We start from the raw sequence: 16169 nt of genomic DNA, 5'->3' as shown, positions 1-16169 counted from the left end.
CGGTGTTGCTTGGACATCTCCCCAGTCTTCACGGTGTTGCTTGGACATCTCCCCAGTCTTCACGGTGTTGCTTGGACATCTCCTCCGTCTTCACGGTACTTTTTGCATAGTGGGGTTGCAGACTATGTGGCTTTCAAAAATAGTGTGTGTATACTGTCCAACTCCGGGACACTTAAGCGGGCTTTACACGCTACAACAAATCTAACGATGTGTCGGCGGGGTCACGTCTTAAGTGACGCACATCCGGCATCGTTAGTGTTGTTGTAGCGTGAGACAGCTACGTGCAATTTCGATTGAACGTAAAACCGTTCATCGCATACACGTCGTTCATTTCCTTAAAATTGCACGTTGGGTTGTTCAATGTTCCCGAGGTACCACACATCGCAGTGTGCAACACCCTGGGAACGATGAACAGATCTTACCTGTGTCCCGCGGCTCCCGCCGGAAATGCGGAACGAAGGAGTTGGGCGGGATATTTACGTCCCGCTCATCTCCGCCCCTCCGCTTCTATTGGCCGGCTGCCGCGTGACGTCGCTGTGACGCTGAACGTCCCTCCCACTCCAGGAAGTGGATGTTTGCCGCCCACATCGAGGTCGTATGGAAGGGTAAGTATGTGTGATGGCAAATAATCAACAAATTGAACGTGCCGCACAAACGATGGGGGCGTGTCACATCGCATACGATATCGTATGTGATATCGTAAGGTGTAAATCAGGCTTTAGACTGTACACAGGTGGACTTTCTGTTACTAAGCATGTGATTTATGGAGGCAATTGCTTGCAAAAGAAATTTTAGGGGCTTTAGAGCAAAAGAAGTGAATAATTATGCGCATGGCAATTTTTATTAAGTTTATAGCATTAATTTCGTTTTTACCTATATATTTTTCTCACTTCACTTCCCCAACTTACACTATTTAGTTCTGATGCATTGCACACAAATCGGATTACAAAAATATTTATTTATTCACAGGTTATAATGTAAAAAAAATAGGTAAAAAGCCAAGGGGTGTAAAAACTTCTTGAAGGCACCGTGAGTAGACAGTGGCATCTGCTGGAGACTCTCACATCCTCTGCAGTATCAATATACATGGGTTAAGGTAAGGCTGCTTTCACACATCCGGCTTGAGCTCTGCGGCTCAATCCGGCTGTGCAAGCTATGCAACGGATGCGGTAAAAACACCGCATCCTTTGCATAAGTTTTTCCTTCGCGGCCAGTCCGGTTTTTGCCGCTTGCGGCATGCTACTGAGCATGCGCAGTGGCAAAAACCGCATGCGGCGGCCGGATGCGGTTATTGCCGCATCGCGCCGCATCCGGCCGCCATAGGCATGCATTGAAAAATGCGCCGCATCGGGCGAATGCGGCGCGATGCGTTTTTTTTTGCCGCACGAAAAAACGTGCCAGGCAACGTTCCATCCGGCCGCCGCATCGGCTAAATCTGCCGCATGCGGCAAAAACCGGATGGAACGCAAGGCCATGCGGCACAATGCAGCACTAATTAAAGTCTATGCAGGAAAATCGCAACCGGCAGCAAAAAAAAACGGTTGCGATTTTCCTGCAAAGTGCCGGAGTGTGCCGCATTGCAGAAACCGGAGGTGTGAAAGCAGCCTAATCTGACAGCTGATACATACTGCCCGATCCACAAGCAACATGTATCAGGCACTGGCAGCATGATGTCAGCCATACTGTATGTGTGTAACTCAAACGCTGAGACATTTCAGAGAAAAACATCACTTTACAAGTCGCCTGCTGCCCTGGAGCGACAGGTCTCTGCCTACAAACACCGTACGCAGGGAGATATTTGTCAGTGACCGGCAGCGGGCAGAAAGATGCCACCAGGAACCTGTCTGTCCACACAACAGCTCGAATCAGTCCACATCAGCATTTAAAATACCATATTTTCCAGCGTATAAAACGACTTTTTAACCCCTGAATATCTTCTCAAAAGTCGGGGGTTGTCGTATACGCCTGGTATCGTCTTATACGGCGTATAATTAGGTAATTTATAAGCCCTCCTGTCTCCAAGACTGTCTCCTCTCAGATCTCGCAGTGAGGTTCCCACAAAAAAATATTCTCACCTGTAATCCGCTCCCGCGGTGTCCTCAGCTGCTTCTTACAGACAGCAGGCACTTAGACCTCTCGGTGATCGTGTCCGGTGCACGGAGTCGCCGCTGCTGGCTGCCATCATGGCTTTACTGCAGTTGAATGCTTTACGACGGCGACACAAAGCATTCAACTGAAGTAAAGCGCTGACAGCAGTCACGGCCCTGTGTATTAGACTTGATCATGGAGGGGTCTATGTGCCTGCGGTCCGCAAGAAGCACCCCTTTGATGATAATGTCCGGTGCACGAAGATGCTGCTGCTGCTGCTGTCAGTACTTTACAGCAGTTGAATGGCTTGCAGAGCGGCACCGCCGCTGTAAAGCATTCAACTACAGTAAAGCCAAGATGGCAGCCTGCAGCGGCGACTCCGTGCACCGGACAAGATCACCAAGAGGTCTAAGTGCCTGCAGTCTGCAAGAAGCAGCTGAGGACAATGGAGGAGAGGTGAGAATAATTTTTGTATGTTAACAATGGCATAATAGGGGACAAGAAGGGGACCATTAGGAGGGAAATACTAAACAATGGGCACATTACTAAACAATGTGCACATTACTAGAGTGCCTAAAGGTGGTGTCACACACGACGACAACGACGCCGCTGCTAAGTCACCATTTTCTGTGACGTAGCAGCGACATCCCGTCGCTGTCGTTGTGTGTGACATCCAGCAACGACCTGGCCCCTGCTGTGAGGTCGCTGGTTGTTGCTGAATGTCCTGCTTCATTTTTTGCTCGTCGCTCTCCCGCTGTTAAGCGCACATCGCTGTGTGTGACAGTGAGAGAGCGCCGAACTGAAGCGAGCAGGGAGCAGGAGCCGGCTTCTGGCAGCTGCGGTAAGCTGTAACCACGGTAAACATCGGGTAACCAAGAAGCCCTTTGCTTGGTTACCCGATATTTACCTTAGTTACTAGCGTCCGCCGCTCTCACGCTGCCAGTGCCGGCTCCCTGCACACGTAGCTGGAGTACACATCGGGTAATTAACCCGATGTGTAGTCTGGCTAGGAGTGCAGGGAACAGGGAGCCGGCACTGGCAGCGTGAGAGCGGCGGACGCTAGTAACTAAGGTAAATATCGGGTAACCAAGAGAAGTGCTTTCCTTGGTTACCCGATATTTACCTTAGTTACGCTTCCACGTGTCGCTGCTGGCTGGGGGCTGGTCACTGGTCGCTGGTGAAATCTGCCTGTTTGACAGCTCACCAGCGACCATGTAACGACGCAGCAGCGATCCTGATAAGGTCAGACCGCTGGTCGTGATCGCTGCTGCGTCGCTATGTGTGACAACACCTTAAGGAAGGGGCACAATGATGGATACATTAAATTTTATTGGGATCTATTTTTATTTTTTAAATTTTCCAGTAGCTGCAGCATTTCCCACCCTAGGCTTATACTGGAGTTAATAAGGTTTCCCAATTTTTTGTCGCAAAATAGAAGTCTCGGCTTATACTCGAGTATATACGGTATATCCCAAACTCTATAATTTAACTGGAAAAGTTTGGGCTCGCCTTATACGCCCAGTTGTCTTATATGCCGGAAAATATAGTATATTTTTCTCTGAACATCCAAGGTAAACAAATATGGCTGAAATCGTACAACCAGTGCCTGATACACGGGGCCCGTGCATCGGGCAGTATATATCAGCTGTCAGGTTCCCTTTAAAAGATTATTCCCAGTAACACGTTATCATTTCCTAATTGTTGAGATTCCCCCCCCCCCAATCCAGAGATCAGGGCGCTAAAACCCAGAAAACTTGCCCCTACATAGCTTTGTCCTGGATGGACAGAGGGGCACATGCTCACCCTTATTATCTACGGGCCTGCAGACAATAGCAGACTGCTGTACTCGGCTTTCAACAGCACTCCCACGCACATCTCGTACTCCATTCATGGCAGACAGCGCCGGAGCCTTATTCTGGTGATAGCAGCAGTCCCAATGGTCAGACCCCGAGATAAGCAAATTATATTCCCTATCCATTGGAGAGAGGATGACTTGTTATAATGGGAATATACCATATAAAAGGGACTGTCAGAATGATTGTTCACACCAAGCACAGGCGTTCGGTGCATCATGGTGCAGCCAAATATTTAGGCTGCGTGTCCACGATCGGGATTCAGAGCGGTTTGGATGCAGCGGCCAAAACTGCATTGTACAGTACAAGTACAGTGGATGGGATCTCTAGAAATTTGTGCTTGTTTCTTGCGGCAGCACAAAATGACCTGCGGTGCAACTTTCAGAGCCGCAGCATGTCAGTTCTTTGCTGCGGAGACGCAAGTGTTCTCCACAGGGACAACACAGCAAGAGACCATGACTGCCCGAGCCTGGATGGTGGGCACAAGCAGCTGCGGTCTTCTGCGGAGGAGATTAGCGGTCCCACAGGTCAGGACCTGCAGCATCTAGTCCTGATCGTGGGCACGTACCCTTAAATGCACCTTCCCACCTACTTATTTTCCATTTATCTCCTCCCTTCTCTGACTTAACACCAGAGCTAGCAAAGAAAAGAGGAGGATGGAGGTAAGAGGGAAAACAAGCCGGTGAGGAGGAGGAGTTAAGGGTTTCACCCCACCATATTGCACTGTGCTTATGTTGTTATTTTATTAGCAGTCATTCTGTGCTGACAGTACATCTACGTGCTACATCGCGATATTGTGACACATGGGGAAGTGGATTTCTCACAGAGCAAATCACATGATTCAGAGAACATAGGAGCAAAATTCAATACAAATGCCATAAAAGAGGTTTTCCTGCAAAATGTTGTGTGAATCTAACAGCAATATTATGCTCAGTACCATATGCTACAATTACTGGGGGGGGTTATACCCGGTGTACACGGTGCTGCAGTCAGTGTGGGGGGTTAGACCCGGTGTATACGGTGCTGCAGTCAGTGTGGGGGGTTAGACCCCGTGTATACAGTGCTGCAGTCAGTGTGGGGGGTTATACCCCGTGTATACAGTGCTGCAGTCAGTGTGGGGGGTTATACCCCGTGTATACAGTGCTGCAGTCAGTGTGGGGGGTTATACCCCGTGTATACAGTGCTGCAGTCAGTGGGGGGGGGGTTATACCCGGTGTATACAGTGCTGCAGTCAGTGGGGGGGGTTATACCCGGTGTATACAGTGCTGCAGTCAGTGTGGGGGGTATATAGCCGGTGTATACAGTGCTGCAGTCAGTGTGGGGGGTATATACCCGGTGTATACAGCGCTGCAGTCAGTGGGGGGGGGGTTATACCCGGTGTATACAGTGCTGCAGTCAGTGTGGGGGGTATATAGCCGGTGTATACAGTGCTGCAGTCAGTGTGGGGGGTATATACCCGGTGTATACAGCGCTGCAGTCAGTGTGGGGGGTATATACCCGGTGTATACAGTGCTGCAGTCAGTGTGGGGGGTATATACCCGGTGTATACAGTGCTGCAGTCAGTGTGGGGGGTATATAGCCGGTGTATACAGTGCTGCAGTCAGTGTGGGGGGTATATAGCCGGTGTATACAGTGCTGCAGTCAGTGTGGGGGGTATATAGCCAGCGTATACAGTGCTGCAGTCAGTGTGGGGGGTATATAGCCGGTGTATACAGTGCTTCAGTCAGTGGGGGGGGGTTATACCCCGTGTATACAGTGCTGCAGTCAGTGTGGGGGGTTATACCCCATGTATACAGTGCTGCAGTCAGTGTGGGGGGTTATACCCCGTGTATACAGTGCTGCAGTCAGTGTGGGGGGTTATACCCCGTGTATACAGTGCTGCAGTCAGTGTGGGGGGTTATACCCCGTGTATACAGTGCTGCAGTCAGTGGGGGGGGTTATACCCGGTGTATACAGTGCTGCAGTCAGTGTGGGGGGTATATAGCCGGTGTATACAGTGCTGCAGTCAGTGTGGGGGGTTATACCCGGTGTATACAGTGCTGCAGTCGGTGGGGGGGTTATACCCGGTGTATACAGTGCTGCAGTCAGTGGGGGGGGTTATACCCGGTGTATACAGTGCTGCAGTCAGTGTGGGGGGTTATACCCGGTGTATACAGTGCTGCAGTCAGTGTGGGGGGGTTATACCCGGTGTATACAGTGCTGCAGTCAGTGGGGGGGGTTATACCCGGTGTATACAGTGCTGCAGTCAGTGTGGGGGGTTATACCCGGTGTATACAGTGCTGCAGTCAGTGTGGGGGGGTTATACCCGGTGTATACAGTGCTGCAGTCGGTGGGGGGGTTATTCCCGGTGTATACAGTGCTGCAGTCGGTGGGGGGGTTATACCCGGTGTATACAGTGCTGCAGTCAGTGGGGGGGGTTATACCCGGTGTATACAGTGCTGCAGTCGGTGGGGGGGTTATACCCGGTGTATACAGTGCTGCAGTGTAGAAGGTACAGTATACATACACTATCAGGTCATGCTGGGATCTGTAGTTCCTCAATGCTCAGACATAGCCCCATCACTGAGGCCTCTGCTGTCACCAGCCCCGCAGTGCACACAGGGGGTCCCCAGCAGGCCGCCACACGGTCTCCTCACCCCCCGCCATTCTATCACTCACGTACTTATCGCTCTCCTGTAACAGCTCCTCAAAGTGCCGCACGGATCCGGCCTCCCGCACCGCCGCCATGCTGCCGGGAACAAGCTCGGGACAGCGGAGCGCCGAGCTATCGATCCAGGGACTAGAAGCGTCTGTACGGATCACGTGACGCTGACAGGCAGACCTCACTGGCCGAGCGCGGAGACCATGATGCGCTGTGACGTCATCCTGGAGGTCACTGCAGCAATGTGAAAGAAGGGCTGATGCAACTCACTGGTGAAAACCCCCTTTAAATGAGTTGTCTCACCTTTTTAGATGGGTAAACTGCAAAGAGTTTCCCTGTAATAAACTCCTCTTTGTTCTGAAAAACAGGAGGATTTTTAATGTCATTGTACATTGTTTACTTCTTGTTGCCTAGGTTACAGGCCACCATCAGCAGTGGTCGGTGTCCTAGATCCTTGCCATAGAGAAAGCGCTGTAATAATGATGGCCAGATCATAGCATTTGGCCTTCAGTGTCCCCTGTGCTTCACTAATGCTGCCAAGGCAAAGCTGTCTGACGGCATTGGTGAGGGCAAAGTTTGGATCATCGGTGAAACCATGCTACCTGTCTAAGCTGTCAATCAGGAGGTAGGGGGCGGAGCCTTCCTGAAAATCATCCGGAGACCGCTCCTTGAATAGTGGTTCGGGGGCTGCATAATGGCCGTGCTGATGGGCTCCTTTGTAATACTGTCTTGTAATAGACAGAAGAGTGCTGTGACACTGATGTTTTGGAGAGGCAGGGCTCACAATCTCTATTCTAGCTCATTTCAAAGGTGTTAGGCAGGCTTTGCACGTTGCGACATCGCAAGCCGATGCTGCGATGTAGCATGCGATAGTCCCCGCCCCCGTCGCAGGTACAATATCTTGTGAAAGCTGTCGTAGCGAAAATTATCGCTACGCCGGCTTCACATGCTCTCACCTGCCCTGCGACCGTCGCTCTGGCCGGCGACCCGCCTCCTTATTAAGGGGGCGGGTCGTGCGGCGTCACTGCGACGTCACACGGCAGGCGGCCAATCGGAGCGGAGGGGCGGAGATGAGTGGGATGTAAACATCCCGCCCACCTCCTTCCTTCCGCATATCCTACCGAAGCCGCGGTGACGCCGGTAGGAGATGTTCCTCGCTCTTGCGGCTTCACACACAGCGATGTGTGCTGCCGCAGGAGCGAGGAACAACATCGGACCGTCGCGTCAGTGTAATTATGGATTACGCCGACGCTGCACCGATGATACGATTACAACGCTTTTGCGCTCGTTAATCGTATCATCGAGCCTTTACACACTACGATGTTGCATGCGATGCCGGAAGTACGTCATTTTCAATTTGACCCCACCGACATCGCACCTGCGATGTCGTAGTGTGCAAAGCCCGCCTTAGATTGGGTTGAGGTCCAGGTTCTGTGCGGCCGGTCATGCTCTTCCACCAAACTCCACCAGTCATATCTTTATGGAGCTTGTGCATTTAGTACAGTCATGGGGAGCAAGAAAGGGTCTTCCCCAAACTTCCCACAAAGTTGGAAGTTCCAAGTTTTTGTATTGTTCATGATTGTTGTACTTGTTTTTCATGTATACCCTTTTCACTTGTAAAGCGCCATGGAATAAATGGCGATGTAATAATAAATAATAATGTCTGATATACAGAAGCATGAATATTTCCCTTCACTGGAACTAAAAGGGCTAATGCTGCCCCTGAAAAATAAACCCGGAGCATTATCCTCCTCCACCAAACTATACAGGGGGCACAATGGAGTCAGGGGGTAACGTTCTTTATTCACTAATCCCAGACTCATCCACAAACACCAGATAGAGAAGTGTTAAGCAGGCTTTACACGCTGCGACCTCGCTAGCGAGATCGCAAGTGATCGTACCCGCCCCCGTCGGTTGTGCGACGCGGGCAAATCGCTGCCCGTCGCACACAACCTCGCTTACCCCTGTCACACGGACTTACCTGTCCTGCGACGTCGCTCTGGCCGGCGATCTGCCTCCTTTCTAAGGGGGCGGGTCGTGTGGCGTCACAGCAACGTCACACGGAAGCTGTCCAATACAAGCGGAGGGGCGGAGATGAACGGGACGTAACATTCCGCCCACCTCCTTCCTTCCGCATTGGCGGTGGACAGAGGTAAGGAGATGTTCGTCACTCTGCGGTGTCACACACAGCGATGTATGCTGCCGCAGGAACGAGGAACAACATCGCTAATTAGAAGAGAACGATTTTTTGTTTCAGGAAGACCTCTCCGCGGCAAACGATTTTGGCCGCTTTTGCAATAGTTTTAGGTCGCACACAAGTGTCACACGCTGCGATATCGTTAATGACGCCGGATGTGCGTCACAAACAAAGTGACCCCGACGATAAATCATTAACGATATTGTAGCGTGTAAAGCCCGCTTTATTCATCACTGCACAGAACACGTTTCCTCCGGAGTCCAGTTGTGGCAGAGTTACACCGTTCCATCCAATACTCGGCATTGTGTTTGGTAATGTACGGCTGCTGCAGCTGCTCGGCCATGCGGCAGTTTGTACTGATGTTAATACCAAAAGAAGTCTGTACTCTGCAGTTATGGAGTCAGCAGAGCGTTGATGACTTTTCTACCCTCTGCTCCTCAGCACATACAGCACTCATCAGTCTGTAATGTTATGGGGTGTCCACTTTGAGGCTGAGGGGCTGGATGTTATACACCGGGGGTGAGGGACCAGATGTTATACAATGGGTGTTGAGGGGCCGAATGTTATATATCAAGGACTAGATGTTATACACAAGGGGCCTGATGTTATACACCGAAGGTAGGGGGCCTGATATTATACACCGGGGGAGAGAAGCTGAATGTTATACACTTGGGGGTTGAGGTCTTGGATGTTATACACCAGGGAGTGAGGGGCTGGATGTTATATACCGGGGCAAGGAGCCTGATTGTCACAAGGGACTATGTAGATAGCGAAAAACAGGGGCCCCTAAGCTGACCCTTATACTAAGGGACACTGTGCTATGCCTATTCTCAGAGATACTCCTAATGGTGGGGATATCTGAGTCTCCTTCCTGGCTCTGCTCCTGACCAGCCCTGATGTTATAACCCCTCTCCCAGGGAAATCTGGACTGGAGTGTGATTTAACCCACAGAAATAGACAAACAGGAGAAACCAAAACTCTGTCACACAGCACGTACACACAAAGGTATAAGAGAACAACAAGAGATTAGGAGGAAAACAAAAGCAGAGTGGAAACAATAAGACAACGGGTAAACGCCACAACAACACCAAGCACCGGCTGCTCTTTCTCTAGAAAATCTGGGACACCACAGCACACAAACCAACACCGTAGAAACTATAGTCATCATGGGTGGAAGATTTCCTCCAACCTAAGTATGAGAGGAGCAGATGTGATAAGCTTCCTTACAACATGTGATTCCAGAAGCCTAAAAAGCAGGCTAGCAGAGGTTAACTCTTGCTTGACTGTCTATGAATGAGCCCACAGCTGATCGACACCTGAGTCTGCCTGTGTAGATCATATACACCAGAGAAACCATCGGGCAAAGTATCAGAATCTGCAATGTGAACAGCGTCTGATGCCAACCTGAAAGTCGGCGACTTTTGTGTAAAACTCCATGTGACACGAATGTTATACAACGGGGTTTGAGGGGCTGAATATTATACACTGAGGGTGAGGGGTCGGATGTTATACACAGAGGGCTAGATATTATACATTGGGAGTGAAGGGTTAATTGTTATATACAGAGGGTTAGGGGGAGGATGTTATACACACACTAGGGGGTGAGGGTCTGGCTGTTATATACCAGTGGTGAGGGGCTGGATGTTATACACAGAGGGCTAGATATTATACACTGGGAGTGAAGGGTTAATTGTTATACACAGAGGGTTAGGGGGAGGATGTGATGTGTACCGCCCCGTGCTCGGCTGCAGCCGAGCTGCTCGGATCCGGGCTCGTTGGTGGGTGGCTCGAGCGCCTCCGGACCCGGGGTCACTTCGCTCTGAAAGGATGCGGGCACTACGTAGGGGTTAGCTTTACTGCCGGGGCCGTGGTTTTATTTACGTTTGTGACGCCACCCACGGGCTGTGGTGAATGTAGACCCACCGCTGCTGTTTACTAGGCACCCGGGGGAGATGTTGCGCAGCAAAGGTGTTAACCCCTCCGTGGGCAGGGGTGATGGCCAGGGGCCCGATTGGGATGGTATGTCGGTGCTTGGCGGTGCAGGGCGGTGCACGGCCCCAGGGCACAGTAGTACTCACTATGATTGATGCACAAGAGTCTCTGGTAAACCAAGGTGATGGTGGTCAGTGCCCGCAGCCGGCTGCGTCTGGTCTTCCTACTCGGGTTGGTGGTCTTTGCCTTTTTCCTGCACCGTGTAGTATGTATGTAGACTGCCTTCGCTTCAGCGACGGGAGTCCGTTCCCCAGCAGTATATGTGTCGGGAAAGCCGTTCGCCCGCAGACGCTGGCCTGTGGGATCTCTCTGCCTGTGCGGTGGCTTTCTATCCCCCTCGGTGGCCTGTTGTCTTCAGTCGGGACTTGGGTGGGAAAGGACCTATAGTCCAGACCTCAATCAGTGAATTAACTCGGTCCAGTGGCTTCTGGACCTCGTTTCAGGGTCTGAGTACCCCCCTGTGTGCTCCGGTTTCCAGTCGGTTCCCCGAGTCGGTACCGGCGGGCCACTACCCTGTCACGGTCCCTTACGGTTCCACCTGGCCATCTTCTCGGCTCCTGCAGGCTAGGCCACTGTATGTCTCCTAGCCAAGACACCAGGGCTACGACACCGGCATCTGTCAGTTCCCGCTCAAGACCTGTCACCACAGGCCTGCTGCACTCTCCTTCACTCCTCAACTGACTGCACTGGACTCTCTGATGTAACTGTGATTCCTGCCTCAGACCCTCTGAACTCCTCAGTGGGCATGCCAACCGCCTGGCTCCGCCCCCCTGGTGTGTCCATAAAGCACTGAGGGAGGTGACTAGGGTTTATGTGTTTGTCTGGTGTTACCCTTTTTAGGGGACGGGTGTTATGCAAGGGACTACCTGTGACTACCTGGCTAGTCCAGGGCATCACATTATACACTAGGGGTGAGGGGCCGGATGTTATGCACAGAGGGCTAGATATTATACACTGGGAGTGAAGGGTTAATTGTTAAACACAGAGGGTTAGGGTCTGGCTGTTATACACCAGGGGTGAGGGGCCGGATGTTATACACAGGGGGCTAGATGTTATACACCAGGGGGCAAGGGGCCAAATGTTATGCATCGAGGGAGAGGGACTGGATGTTATACAACGAAGGGGTAAGGGTGTAAGGGGTAGTCGGACCCCTGGTAGTGAAGGAGCTGTTTTTCCCCCCCTGAAGACGCCACAGTAGTATGGTGGCAAATTGTAAATGTTAATGGTAAAATGTTACCTGTCATAAACTGTTTCCCCACTAGGTGCCAGTGTAGAGCAGTGGTTCCCCTGGTAACAGTGGCAGGGAATGAAGGGGCAGGGCAGCCTAGGTGGGGAAGGAAGGGCTCTGAATGCAGAGTCCAGTGTGCAGTGAGATGTGACTGGAGAAAGAAGTCTGAGGTGACGGGGCAGAGTGTGGAAGTGGTGCAGTAGCAGAAGAAGTGGAAGAGTCAAGACTAGTCCCAAAGCCGGTGGTGTGTACTACAGTGCAGTGCAGCTATCAGGGGGATAACAAGTGGCCCCTGCAGGCAAAGGGTAGTGCCCTGACAAAGAAGTGAAGGTAAATGGGAACGCCCGTAGAAAACAAGTGAAGCAGTTCCCCGGCAAAGAAGTGGAAAGGTGAGAACTTATCCGGAGCCGGTAGTTTGTGCTAGATCTGCCCTACAGTGAAACAGGGTTCAGTGTGCAGCTACTAGGGGGTTAACGCATGTCCCCTGCAGGTGAGGGAAAGTTACCGGGGAAAGAGGAAACCGTCAGCAAGAAGTTTAACCTGTAAACCAAAGTGACTTGATGCTGAAAGGTGTAAAGAAGAGCGGAAGTTGTGTTCAATAAAATGTTTCTTGGTTCATCAACTGCCTGTCTGTGGCTCTTTACTGGGAGTGGTGAAGAGGCCTATGAGCCGAGAGAAAAAGGTGTCACCGAGAAGCAAATTGCCCACATGGAAGTGTCCCTGCCACCCACACTCTGCCCCACAAACAACACCTCCGTTTTAACAGTGACGGCCGGGCCGGGGGTCAGCCTGCCGCACCCTGGGCGGGAGACCGCGACTACAACCCCTGAGGTGCCCCCTGCCCCCGTTACAAACTGGCGTAGTCGGCAGGATCAAGCCTGCATGCAAGAAACCCTGACCAGAGACTGTGAGGAAGATCAAGTGGTGCCTGACGTGCTGAACGGGCCGCAAGATGGCGGCCATCCTCATGGACTCAGTGGAGGCGCGAAAAGTTGGCGCCAAACGAAAAGCGCTGGGCTGGCCTGGGAGGAAGAAGCCCGGAGTGCGCCGCCCAAAGAGGGGAGGTACTTGCCCCAAGAAGCTGCAGAGGTCTAGAGACGTGGGCAGTGCCGCAAGAAAGAAAAGGCGTCGCCAACGCTATGCAGACCTGGTGGGTGAAGCCGGGGGCGGAGTGTGTGCTAAAGCGGGAAAAGAAGAACCGCCTCCACCTTCCCCGGCGCCATTGCAATCCCAGCAGCAGAAGCAACAGTTCCAGTTACCTGTGCTACACAAAATGGAGGCCAGGACAGACAAGCAAGCCGTAGCGGGCGCGCTGGTGCCCGTAGGACGCGGAAGAGGACGTCTGATGGAGAGCTCAGTGGGAGAGTTACCCACCATCACGTTGCCAGCAAGCATGATACCGGCCGTGACTGGAGTCTCGGAGAAACCAGCGGTCACGTTTTTTACCTCATGGGATGAAGTTACCAGGGAAACGACGACGGAAGTCCGGGCTACCTACAAGTCCCAGGTGACTCTGGGGAGCGGGCCACCAGGAGCATCCGTACAGATTCCGGAGGCGCCCGCGTCTGTTAAGGTAGGCCCTCTGCCCCCCTCAGGAGTTAAGGCCCCGTACTGGCAAGATATCCCAGAAACAGAGGTAATCATCCGGAAGAGAGTGATTTGTTTGCCGTTGAAAACCGGTACTGTTGAAAGCCGGTGAATGTTTCCAGTTACAGTAACGTTAAAAGTACTGAACCCGGGAGGAGCTTAATGCAGAACTGTGCGTGGACTGCTTCCGTGACTGTTAAGAAGGAATCTTGTTGTCTTGTTATTTTCTGCCCACCCAAAGACCGGGAGCGCTTGGATATAGCCTCCGGGCAGAAGGTCAGCTAAGACCAGGAGCGCCTGAGGAGGGCCTCCGGGCAGATGTGCGACTAAGACCGGGAGCTTCCCTGGAGGGACTCCGGGCACCAAACTTGTGTGCCAGTCTGTGTGTTTTCCTACATGTGTTGTTTTGCAGGTACGAACCTCGCCAGGAGGCTGAGGTTAAAGAGGGGAGGAATGTAAGGGGTAGTCGGACCCCTGGTAGTGAAGGAGCTGTTTTTTCCCCCCTGAAGACGCCACAGTAGTATGGTGGCAAATTGTAAATGTTAATGGTAAAATGTTACCTGTCATAAACTGTTTCCCCACTAGGTGCCAGTGTAGAGCAGTGGTTCCCCTGGTAACAGTGGCAGGGAATGAAGGGGCAGGGCAGCCTAGGTGGGGAAGGAAGGGTTCTGAATGCAGAGTCCAGTGTGCAGTGAGATGTGACTGGAGAAAGAAGTCTGAGGTGACGGGGCAGAGTGTGGAAGTGGTGCAGTAGCAGAAGAAGTGGAAGAGTCAAGACTAGTCCCAAAGCTGGTAGCGTGTACTACAGTGCAGTGCAGCTATCAGGGGGATAACAAGTGGCCCCTGCAGGCGAAGGGTAGTGCCCTGACAAAGAAGTGAAGGTAAATGGGAACGCCCGTAGAAAACAAGTGAAGCAGTTCCCCGGCAAAGAAGTGGAAAGGTGAGAACTTATCCGGAGCCGGTAGTTTGTGCTAGATCTGCCCTACAGTGAAACAGGATTCAGTGTGCAGCTACTAGGAGGTTAACGCATGTCCCCTGCAGGTGAGGGAAAGTTACCGGGGAAAGAGGAAACCGTCAGCAAGAAGTTTAACCTGTAAGCCAAAGTGACTTGATGCTGAAAGGTGTAAAGAAGAGCGGAAGCTGTGTTCAATAAAATGTTTCTTGGTTCATCAACTGCCTGTCTGTGGCTCTTTACTGGGAGTGGTGAAGAGGCCTGTGAGCCGAGAGAAAAAGGTGTCACCGAGAAGCAAATTGCCCACATGGAAGTGTCCCTGCCACCCACACTCTGCCCCACAAACAACACCTCCGTTTTAACAGTGACGGCCGGGCCGGGAGTCAGCCTGCCGGCCCCTGGGCGGGAGACCGCGACTACAACCCCTGAGGCGCCCCCTGCCCCCGTTACAAGGGGCTGAACGTTATATAGCATGGGCTAGATGTTATACACTGGAGGCGAGGGGCCAGATATTATACACCGGGAGCAAGGAGCTGGATATTATACAAAGAGGTGAGGGCCCAAATATTATATGACTGACAGTGCGGCCAGTTTTGAAAAAATGGGAGTAGCCATTTGTGGTTTGTGGTTAATATGTTTATATTATATGTTCAGACCCCTCTATATCACTATAAATCCCCAAATTATAGTCAGACCCACCCTTTCCTTATCAGACCAAAATGACATTAATATTATTCCCATACATATACTGTATATACAGTATATTCAAACGCCTACATTAAAATCAGATTACTATCAGCCCACTGTAACGCCTGCCTGGATCCACAGACTCAGATGGATGTAATGGACCAGCTAGAGGGAAGCCACTCACCAATCAGGACCCCCAGAACCCTGAAACCCTTTAATCCCTATACAGGGATTTGGAATTACACAGGGCCCTGGAGATCACTACCTGTGGAAGGCTGCAGTCCGAGAGAGTAGTAGCCAGGCAGGGTCAAACCAGGAATAGCCGAACAGGGACAGAATCGGCAGGCCAGGACGTAATCAGAAAACGTAACAGAGGTCAAATCTGGATCGGGCAGCGAGGTACAAAAACAGCAGGCAGAAGGGTAGTCAGAAAACCCGCAGAAGTCAACACACAGGAATCACTAAACAGAATCGGGCAGACCAGGAGCCAGGAAATCAGAACTATATCTGGCAGGGGTCAGCAGACAGGAGGGGAATTAAGAAGGGTGTGGTGTCTTCCCACTGGCTGTAGCTGAATGATGGCAACTTCAGATGGAAGACACACGCCACCTACAGTCAGCCAGTGGTACTGCAGATCCCAAGATAACCCAGCCAAGTGGATTATCGGAGCCTGTGCCCACCGGTGCCGCTGGCATCGACTCCTCTCCCATCTCCAGCACCATCCACGGCAGGAACACTGCGTCGCCTGGCGATTGGAGTAGAAGTCGCTGAAGCGGACTCCAGTGGTGACGTAACACCCACCTGATCTAATAGTATGGGCGTCATCAATTGGCCAGACACTGTGCATCACATATTCCTGTGTGACTGGCGACCTATGCATATCCCATCTGTGTGCATGTCTAATACCACCAACAACCACCTTCATAATATGGTAGGCTGTGAGT

At 51.8% G+C, this 16169-nt stretch overlaps 1 protein-coding gene across 1 annotated transcript in view; it reads right to left on the bottom strand.

Moving 5' to 3' along the window:
- GLRX3 (glutaredoxin 3) overlaps positions 1-6722 on the bottom strand; it is a 109593-nt gene extending 102871 nt beyond the window's left edge. Inside the window, exon 1 of the mRNA XM_075352258.1 lies at positions 6604-6722. Coding sequence (XP_075208373.1) covers positions 6604-6668 — 65 coding nt within the window. The 5' untranslated portion in view covers positions 6669-6722. The remainder of the gene's footprint in view (positions 1-6603) is intronic.
- Between the last annotated feature and the right edge of the window lie 9447 nt (positions 6723-16169).

This window comes from Anomaloglossus baeobatrachus, chromosome 5 (assembly GCF_048569485.1).
Source record: "Anomaloglossus baeobatrachus isolate aAnoBae1 chromosome 5, aAnoBae1.hap1, whole genome shotgun sequence".
NCBI lineage: Eukaryota > Metazoa > Chordata > Amphibia > Anura > Aromobatidae > Anomaloglossus > Anomaloglossus baeobatrachus.
This window is presented reverse-complemented; position numbering and strand designations above follow the sequence as displayed.